Here is a 10,359-nt window from a genome sequence, read left to right as displayed (position 1 = left end):
CTAGTCTTCTATTTGCATGAGGTAACTCTACTCATATCTATTTAAGCTTCTGGTATTTATAGTTGAACGCATTTCTGATATATACAATATGGAAACTATTTTTCTGGCCCTCAGGTAGCCTTGTGATACACATTTAACATTACGTCCCAATGTAATGCAGGGAAAGAGAGACCCATTAGTGAAACAAAACTGAATCTACTTTGAATCTCTTTAGTTTCATTTCTTATTCTATTAAATCTTTTCAACCAAGTCTTGGTTTTGCTGTATGAACTTTGCAAATTCCCTAAGACTAATTCAAAGTGCTATTAGTTCTGAAATTTAGATGAGGCACAAATAAAAAAACAAATAGGGCTCAGGGAGGGCTTCCCTGGTGGCGCAGTCGTTGGGAGTCCGCCTGCCGATGCAGGGGACACGGGTTCGTGCCCCGGTCCGGGAAGATCCCACGTGCCGCGCAGCGGCTGGGCCCGTGAGCCATGGCCGCTGAGCCTGCGCGTCCGAAGCCTATGCTCCTCAACGGGAGAGGTCACAACAGTGAGAGGCCCGCGTACGGAAAAAAACAAAAACAAAAACAAAAACAAATAGGGCTCAGGGATGAAAACATGGTAAAGGAAAGACTCTAAAGAATTTTTCTCACTTTTGACACAACAGCTCCTTTCCAAGTTTAGAGATGAGTTTGTTGTGTCTTGGTTTTTGACTCTGCTTACTTACTTCATCAATAAAGTTTCCAATTTCATCAGGATTGGCAGGTCGGGGTCGATACTGGGGCACACTCAGGAGGGTTGGCGCCACATCATTGCGAGTCACTTCGGGACGAGCATCCAGGCCCCTGTGTAGCTGGCTCAGGTCATACTCCTTTAGAGAAAAAGGTAAAAGCATAGCAAAGAGTAAAATAGAAACAGTCATAAACACAGGGTCATATTTGGTTTACAGATTATGGTACTGGCTAAGGCCTTAACAGTCAGCTGTATGATATCTACAAGCATGTGCCAATGTAACCTGAAATGGCAGTTGGTTTTTTTTTTTCTTTTCTGAAATGGTAGTTTTCAACCCAAGAGTCTCCAAATAGCACCGGAAGGAAATACAGTATAAAAGCCTTGTGAGGAACATTTGTGGGTATAGGTGTAGACTGTTTTACCTTATTAACTTTTCATAGGGTATGATTATTAGATTATTATTCAGAAAATATTCACTCCTTTCCCACCCTATCCTCTGTGAAAAGAATAGAAATCCATTAATGTAGGGCTATGCCATTTGACTTGCTTTGACCAATGGGACATCAATACATGTGACACAGGCAAAGGCCTTAACTCTACTTTGGTCTTACCTGCTGGGACAAAGAAGATAGGAATTATATGGAACATTCCTGGACACAACTCACAGCACACAGCCATCCAGCCAAGTGCAGCCTATATCAGCCTAGCCCCGACCAACCCACACATTCTTCTGAGCCTAGATGCCATAAGACTGTTTGTGTGCCTCCTAAATTCACAAGTTGAAACAATGTGATGGTATTTGGAGGTAGGACGTTTGGCAGGTGATTAGGTTGTGACAGTGTATGGAGCCCTCAGGAATGGGATTAGTGCCCTCATAAAAGACACCCAGAGCTCCCTTGCCCATTCCACCACATGAGGACACAGTGAGACAAGGGCCATCTATGAACCAGGAAGAGGGCCCTCACTAGGCACTGAATCTGCCAGCACCTTGACCTTGCATTTCCCAGCTTCCAGAACTGTGAGAAATAAATTTCTGTTGTTTATAAGCACCCAGTCTATGGTATTTTGTTACAGCAGCCCGAATAGAGTAAGACACTAGCTGAGACCAGCAACTGTCCCAGCTAACCCACAAACGCATGAGAAAAACATGCTTATTGACGTGTGCCACTGACATTCTGGGATTGCCTGTTATACAGCATTATTGTGGTAATACCTCAATAATACAGGGTAAGGCAAGTTAAGACCATCTCCAAAATCAAGAGAAATAAAGAAGGCCTGAAGAATTAACATCTACAAAAAGCAAAAAACCATTTGGCACAGCTACAAACTCAAAGGAAACAAAATATTAAAACAGATCAGTCCTTGTGTTCCTCAAGAGAAGCCACCACAATGAGAAGCCCGTGCACCGCAACGAAGAATAGACCCGGCTCGCCACAACTAGAGAAAGCCTGCACAAAAGCAACGAAGACCCAACGCAGCCAAAAATAAATAAATTTATAAAAACAACAACAAAAAACAGATGAGTTGCTCTATGTCAAAGATAATTTGAATAAAGTTCATGTCCTGGAAATAGCACTGAGGAGAGTAGGCTCTGGAGTCAGACCACCTGGTTTTACTGCTTCCTAGCTCTGTGACTTTGGGCAAATTGCTTAACTGCTCTGTGCCTCTGTTCATTCATCTGAACAATAAATAAATGTTAGCAATGCTGTATTGATGATGATGATGATGATGGTGATGATGGTTAATGACATCTATTTTCTTGTGTAGATGAAAGGTCTTTAAAAAAATAGGCAAAGTGACAGAGCTGTTTCAGATGTCTGTCTTCCCCTAATCATTGCTTCCTCCAAATAAAGAGATTGCCATTAAGCTTTCTCCCATGGTTTTAAACACCCACCTGGTCTTCTTCTCCACCTCCTTCTTCATCATAGTAATAAATGTTGTCCCGGGTGTCGTCTTCTGGGGGCAGTAAGGGCTCTTTGACTACCCTTCTCCTCCGAATAAGTAGCAGAAGCAGCAGAATCAGGACTGGAGTGGGGAAGAGAGAGAGAAGAGCCACAGGTCAAGAAAGCCGTAAGCAGCAGCTGGCACAGAGCACCACTGCCTTGCAGACCAGACAGATGGCTATAAGACAACTCACATGTCTTCATATCCCTGAGGTTAATATATGCAGCACTACACAGTGGACAATTACATGAGAACTCAATTGTGGTCTTTAACTGGACCTTAAACCAATCAGTCATTTCCCAAAATCTGGAGCAAAGTACTCCAGGCAGCAGAAATGGTCCAGGCAAAGACTCCAAGCAGACTGGTGTGGTTAAGGAAAGACAGGGTCAGCGTGGCTGTAGCAGGATCATCAGGGGAGAAAGAAGGGGACAGGGGGTCAGAGGGGCAGCAAGGACATGCGGACCTCTGGAGGGACTTTGGCTTTGATTCAGAGTGGGTTGAAGCCATTGAAGGTTTGTGAGCAGGGCTGGGTCAGCCTAAATGTGACTAATACATGCATATTATTCTTATTCAGTTACAGGGGAGGGGAGTGGGGCACAGACTGTAAAGTCACCTGGTACACCATGAAAAAACACCAAAAAATTTTAAAATTAAAAATAAACAGCAAAAAAAAAAGCACTTGGTATATTCCTTATCTTCTCTTAGGATAAATCATGTAAGCGAGCTTTAAAATCTATTTTCAAGGTTTTCACCTGATCTTGGGGGCTATGTCTAGGCTATATACAATTAATATTTAATTTTTTAAAACATTAAATAATTTATTGTGAATGGGAAAAAAATATGATTCCGTGTGTTTTCTAACTTATAGGTCCTTATACCCAAGTACGTAGTGAAGCACCACTGCACTGAGACAGGAGGTGGCATACACTTGCAAGTACCCAACCTACCTGTTTCTGAAATCAGAAAGGTTCCAAGGTCTTATCCAGATAAACAATATAACCCCCTGGACCATGACTGAAGAACAGAAATACTGAGTGAGTTCTTGCTAGGTGGGCCAGGTCTGCCTTGGCCCTGAAGACACAGCACTGAAAACAATGGAAGCTGCAAACAGCCCCCATCCCTGTGGAGGCTAGAGCTGAAGAGCGAGAGAAGGGCTATCGTTTCCAAAAGGATGCTTCTTATCAGACATTACTTAAATGTTATGTAAGGGAAAGTAACCAAAACATGGCATACTGTTATCACTTCAGGAAGTACCACCCAACTTAGCTATCCTGAAATCCCCCAATCCCCGGTGTCAGAGACAAATGCTGCACAAAGTAAGTAACCAAATATTGGCTGACTACACAAAAACCTTCATATCCTCTTGTCTCTCTAGAATATTCTTTAGATGCTTAATTTCGATGTCTGCCCATAAGGAACAAGGCGTTGGAAATCTGCACACTGGCATTGCTTCTGCTGTAAATGTTGCACATTTGAACATTCCGAAATGTTGTTCTCGGCCCCTATCTCTAATGAAATACACCCATAGCAAAGTTAGATAAAGCTACTATAAAAAAAGTCAATATTTTAAGTATAACTGCATGGCGGCAATAAAGCCACGTGAATCCTGGAGGAAGAAAGGTCCGGAAAGTTCACTGAATTTTAAACAACTCTCTCCTTCCTTTTCAATTTTGAGAGGATGCAGCAGAGGGTAGGAGCTAAGGGGACACACTGCAAACATTTCCCGAAGGCCAACAGGTAATCCCTTCTTCAATCTGTCGAAGCTGCAGGATCAGTAACACTGCTGAATCTAAACTGAAAGCCCCCAGGTGGTCCCATTGCTCCCCTCTAAGGACTTTCTTCTACCCCAGCAAGGTCGGCCTCTCTGCCCTACACAGTCCGTCAAGCCTTCCTCTCTCTGTGTCTTTGCTAGTGTGGGAACCACCACAAATAGCCCTCTGTCTATGAGGATTCCCCCAGTCGCTGTGGCCCAAGTATCCTGTCTTCCACCAAACCTTTCTCAAGACTCAATTAACAGCCTCCTCTTCTGACTGCAAGGACCTTCATGACCTGAACCACGTGTCATAGCTCCTAATGATAAAAAAAGCAAAACAACACTATCTTTGAGGTTTTCTGACTTGCCCGTCACTAGCTTTTAGAAACCATAACAGCACCTGTGTCAACCCTAGGGCTCAGTCTACAGGTAGCCTCAGGTAATGTAGGTTTTAAGGACTGTTAGAAACTGCCAAATTTTCCCCAGTAACCTTTTTTCCCTTCATCCTTTGAGTCACTGATACTCACCGTGCACCCCACACTCCACCCCTACTCTTGGCACCATCCTTTGAGTCACTGATACTCACCATGCACCCCACACTCCACCCCTACTCTTGGCACCAAGTTGTTTTTTTGTTTTTGTTTTTTTTGCGGTACGCGGGCCTCTCACTGTTGTGACCTCTCCCGTTGCGGAGCACAGGCTCCGGACGCGCAGGCTCAGCGGCCACGGCTAACGGGCCCAGCCGCTCCGCGGCATGTGGGATCTTCCCGGACCGGGACACAAACCCGCGTCCCCTGCATCGGCAGGCGGACTCTCAACCACTGCGCCACCAGGGAAGCCCGGCACCAAGTTTTAATTGGACACATGGTCACCCTGTTAGAGTGGGAGGTTCCAGGTGTGGCTGTGTTTGGGCCGGTGGGATGTGAGTGAAGGTGACATGCTCAGTTTCCAGATACGTGCCTTCCACTTCCTCTACACCCTCTTCCAGGGTGGGATGTGGAGAAGGTGGTGGTGACCAGGCCTCGCTGCTCCAAGCATGGTCCAAAGACCTGCAACATCAGCATCACCTCAGAGCTGGTTAGAAATGCAGAGGCTGAGGCCTCACCCCAGACCTACTGGATCAGCATTCTCATATACGGGTGGTTTGTGTACACTCAAGCTGGAGAAACACTGCCCTTAGAGGTTGAAAGAACAAAACAGAAGGACTGGGCAGCCTTCCAGTCTTGGACCACTTACCCCTGGAATGCTCAGTAAGAGAAAAACCTCCCCCATGTCAGAAGGTAAAGGCTGAAACACTCGCCAGCTGCACTTACTCAGAAAAGCAAGAATGCCTCCAAGAATCCCCAGAATGGCGGGAACTTGCAATCCTGCTCCAGCTTGAGGCCCGACCTTCCAACAGTTGCTGACAACTCCTTCACAGTCACACACGTGCACATCTAAGGTGGTCACTTGGTCTTTGTTCTGGTTGTCTATGAGCTTGAGATTGATTTTGTAGTCACCCACCTCTAGGGTTTTCTTTGGCTTAAAAAGCAGAGATTCATGTTCTGGAGGAATCAACAAAAATGAGGGGATCAGGAGAGATAAAACGTTCATTCTAGATTAAAATTATTAGGGAACTAGGGACATTCCAAAGCTGAATGAAGACAACAGCTGCTTGGGTTGTAGATTATTGGGCAGTATGTCACCGACTCAGACACCAGAAACACAAAGGGATCTTTGGTTCAATGCCACAAATGTAGAAGGGACAAGGAAACAAGCCTTAAAAGGGGTGACAAGTGGGGAATTCCCTGGCGGTCCAGTGGTTAGGACTCCGAGCTTCCACTGCTGGGGGCCCAGGTTCGATCTCTGGTCGGGGAACTAAGATCCCACAAGACGTGTGGTGCAGCCAAAACAAAACAAAAACAACAACAAAAAACAAACAACAACATAAAGGGGGTGACAAGTGGATATTGAGGAGGGAAATTCAGAAGCGGGAGGCGGGAGGGAAGCACGGGGTCAGAGCAAAGTTTCCAAAATAAGACTCAAGTGCCCACCTTGGTCATTGTACTCAATGGTCCAGTTGACACTTGCCCCATGTGTTAGTTCTGCTGTGAAGGGAGAAGTGTTGGGGGGAAGATCAGGATCAATGATGTTGATGATGAGAGGCTGTGGATCCCTCTGGCAGAAGTCCATGCTCCGAGGGTCTGGTACGGGGCCATTGTCATTCACATCATCGAGGAATAGAAGCAGCGTTCCTGTTCCAGTAGCAGGTGGAGAACCTAAGAAAATACACAGGAAATGTCATAGCTCAGGACCACTGATGAATCCCTAGTGCCTCCCATCAGATTGAATCCAACTCTTCTCCTGGCTCTTCGGAGCTCCCTCACCAGGCCCCACCCTGCCCACAAAGCCACCCATCCTGCAGGTTCCAGGCCATCCTCATTCCTGGCTGGGCAGACCTCTGACATGCCTATTCCCTACTTTGATAACAATTATTCAAGTTATTCCTCACACCAAGGACTCCCTCCATCTTCACACATAACTATTCATCCATTAAATTTTAACATCTCTATGCCAAGGGAGGTGGGGGAGGGAAGGAATGGGAGTTTGGGATTAGCGGATGCAAACTATTATATAGAGGATGGATAAACAACAAGGTCCTACTGTATAGCACAGGGAACTATATTCAACATTCTGTGACAAACCATAATGGAAAAGAATATGAAAAAGAATATATATATATATATATATATATATATATATATATAGCTGAGTCACTTTGCTGTACGTAAGAAATTAACACAACATTGTAAATCAACTATACTTCAATAAAATTTTTTAAAAAAACACAACTTTTTTAAACCACTCTAAGAAGTCCTCCTCACCCCCTACTAGTTCTCCTTCTCTGAACTTCTAAGGCTCTAAGATCGTTATCAAAGTATGGAGCCTTTTACAATTGCCCCAAGTTGCTTTTCAGATTAGATTCAGAGATTTATACACAGTTCTGTTTGTATTTCTTTTACATCCTGACATAGCACTTGATAATAGAAAAAGTAGACCCTCAAAGAATCATCATCATCAATATTAGCATATCGCAGGGAAAACCCCAGAGGAATGGAGCTCAAATCCATAAATATTTACACCTGGGCGGCTATAGTGATTATTTTTTCTTTTTACCTCTGAAAATTGTGGTTAAAAGAAATAGCATAAAACTTATCATTTTAACCATTTTTAAAGTGTACAGTTCAGTCGTGTTAGTATAATCACATTGTGGTGAAACAGCTCTCCATAATTTTATCTTACAAAACTGAAATTCTGTACCCATTAAACAATTCCCTACTTCCCCCTCCAGTTCCTGGTAACCACCATTCTACTTTGTTTCTATGAATTTGACCACATTAGTACCTCATCTAAGTGGAAACCCACAGTATTAGTCATTTTGTGACCGGCTTATTTCACTATGCACAATGTCCTCAAGGTTCATCCACATTGTAACACATGACAGGATTTCCTTCTTTTTTAAGGCTGAATAATATTCCATTGTGTATGTGTATACCATATTTTGTTTATCCATTCACCCATGGATAGATCTTTTTACCTTATCATTCGAATTTTCTTGTTTTAACAATGAGCAAGTATAATTTAAAATTCTTTTTTAAAAAAATTGATTTATTTTATTTATTTTTGGCTGCATTGGGTCTTCGTTGCTGTGTGGGCTTTCTCTAGTTGTGGCGAGCAGGGGCTACTCTTCATTGTGGTGTGCAGGCTTCTCATTGTGGTGGCTGTAGTTGTGGTGTGCGGGCTTCAGTAGCTGTGGCTCACAGGCTTAGTTGCTCAGCAGCATGTGGGATCTTCCCGGAGCAGGGCTTGAACCTGTGTCTCCCGCATTGGCAGGCAGATTCTTAACCACTGCCCCTAAAATTCTTTTTAATTAAAGAAAACTTTAAAAAATGTTTTTTAATAAGATAATAGATTTTCTGAAGAAACTTCATTCTCCTCTTAGACCTACATCAAGAGTATTGGGTCATGCACAAAGTAACACTTGAAGGAATATATTCAAAAGTACCATAATTTAGCCATTAGTATTAGGTCAGGGGTCAGCAAACTAAGGTCTTCCACCCAAATTAGGAACACAGCTATGCTCATCCCTTTTCAAACTGTGTATGGCTTCTTCTAGGCTATGATGGCAATAGAGATTGTACGGTCTACAGAGGCTAAAATATTTACTCCCTGGAACTTTACAGGAACCTTGTCAATTCTTGGTTACCTCCAGGCCAGGCTAGGGAACTCCCGTTCAGCCAGAGACAGCTGGCCAGCATAGCACTGCTGCCTAAGCAATGGGTTAGCTTCCCCTTTATGCAAAACATTTCTGCAAATGGAGCCCCATCATGGCTCTCTGCTTTTAACCTGCTGCCTCCCAAATGACAGCTCCAGGAGCAGGAATGACTAGGCCAGGGCTACCCTTCCACAGCATGCTCCGAATGTGATGAAGGCTACATCACTCATTAGCCACCCATCCAGCCCCACCATGGGCTTACTCGCCTTGCCCTTTGCTTTCCGGACTGCCAAATCTGGAATTACTACCTCGGGAGGTTGAGGAGGGAGAGGGGAACAGATTTAATCACAGGAACTAGCAGGTCTCTTTAACAGTAACTCCGCTTCTGAATATCTATCCGTGGGAAACACTTGCCCACAGAGGCATGTACAACGATGTCTACCTATCACTCACAAAAATAATGGAGAACTGGAAATAATCCCGGTGTTTTTTAATGTGTGAATGGTTAAATTATGCAATATGCAGAAAACATCATTTAATTGAAAAGAGGTAGATCTATAATGTGCCAAGATAGATCTCTGTGTCTTCCAGACATATGTTCAAGGAAAAAAAATTAAACATGCATAAGACAATGGCTTTTATAATAAAAACAAAAATAGGCTATAAACCAGATAGTGGCTTTATAATAAACCATATTTCTATATGTTTATAAATGTATTCGAATACACAGAAACAGTCTGGAAGGAGCCACACTTCACTAATAATGATGATGATGATAAAGATAATAACAGTCCTTACAGAGCACAGACTAGGTAGCAGGCACTCTTCCAAGCACTTTTACATAAATTAACTCATTTAACCTAGATGGGGTATTATCATTTTGCTGGATAAAGGAACTGAGGGACCTAAAAATTAGGTAATAAGTCCAAGTTCACACAGGTATTAAGCTTTGGTCCTAGGATCTAAACCCAGGCAGTCTGGCTCCCATGGGGCTCAGGTACAGAGGGAGCGGTAAAAAGGAACTTCTGCTTGGCCTAAACTCTGTGCATTTTGGACAATGCTTTGAGAACGCTTTGTTGAAGAATGAAAGAAAACGAAAGAATTCATGCCTCTAAAAGGATAGGGGCAAGGCAGTGAGCTGGTCAGGAGGGTGAAGCAGCAAAAACCAAATGGTAAGGGCATCCTCACCATCGTCAGTGGCTATAATGAGGGCCGTGTACGTGCTGTTCTTCACATGGTCGACGTTCTCTCTGTCCAACTCAGCCCGAGTGGAAATGGCACCCGTGTCCGGATTAATCTCCAGCCAGTTGGCAGCATCCCTCCAAATCCGATACCTGGAAAGACACAAGCTCTGATTTAGAACGGGAACAGCGAACGGTAGGTAGCTGAAGAAGGTTAAGGTTCCTCTTTGCTGATAGATACTTCTAACTTCCTTATTTCAAAAAAATAATGACTCCTAAAAAAAATAATAATAAAAAATAATGACTCCTACAGAAATTTTGCCAGAAAGGTTTGATGACAGTCCATGTACCCTTCACCTAGATTCATCCACTGTCGATATTTTGCTATATTACAAAAGTTGATGCACACATATACATAATTTCTTGCTTTGCTGAACCATTTGAGAGTAAGTCGCAGACATGATGTTCCTTTACTCATGAAAATGTCAGTGTGCTTTCTCCTAAGAACAGAGG

General features: G+C 43.5%; 1 protein-coding gene across 8 annotated transcripts in view; it reads right to left on the bottom strand.

Moving 5' to 3' along the window:
- CDH1 (cadherin 1) overlaps positions 1-10,359 on the bottom strand; it is a 78,860-nt gene that overhangs the window by 2,980 nt on the left and 65,521 nt on the right. For 7 of the 8 annotated variants that reach the window (XM_022583350.3, XM_089902392.1, XM_089902388.1 and 4 more), the window contains 5 exons: positions 9,854-9,999; positions 6,444-6,668; positions 5,724-5,954; positions 2,608-2,738; positions 709-852 (listed from right to left, as the gene is read on the bottom strand). In XM_022583350.3, the coding sequence (XP_022439058.1) occupies positions 709-852; positions 2,608-2,738; positions 5,724-5,954; positions 6,444-6,668; positions 9,854-9,999 (877 nt within the window). Of the gene's footprint in view, positions 1-634; positions 853-2,607; positions 2,739-5,723; positions 5,955-6,443; positions 6,669-9,853; positions 10,000-10,359 lie in introns of all 8 variants that reach the window. The other variant, XM_089902387.1, reaches the window with a different exon arrangement.

This window comes from Delphinapterus leucas, chromosome 20, assembly GCF_059928025.1.
Source record: "Delphinapterus leucas isolate spDelLeu-1000000601 "Yukka" chromosome 20, BTC_Dleu_Yukka2, whole genome shotgun sequence".
NCBI classification, from domain to species: Eukaryota; Metazoa; Chordata; class Mammalia; order Artiodactyla; family Monodontidae; genus Delphinapterus; species Delphinapterus leucas.
The sequence above is the reverse complement of the archived record's forward strand: the minus strand, read 5'-3'. Positions and strand labels throughout refer to the sequence as shown.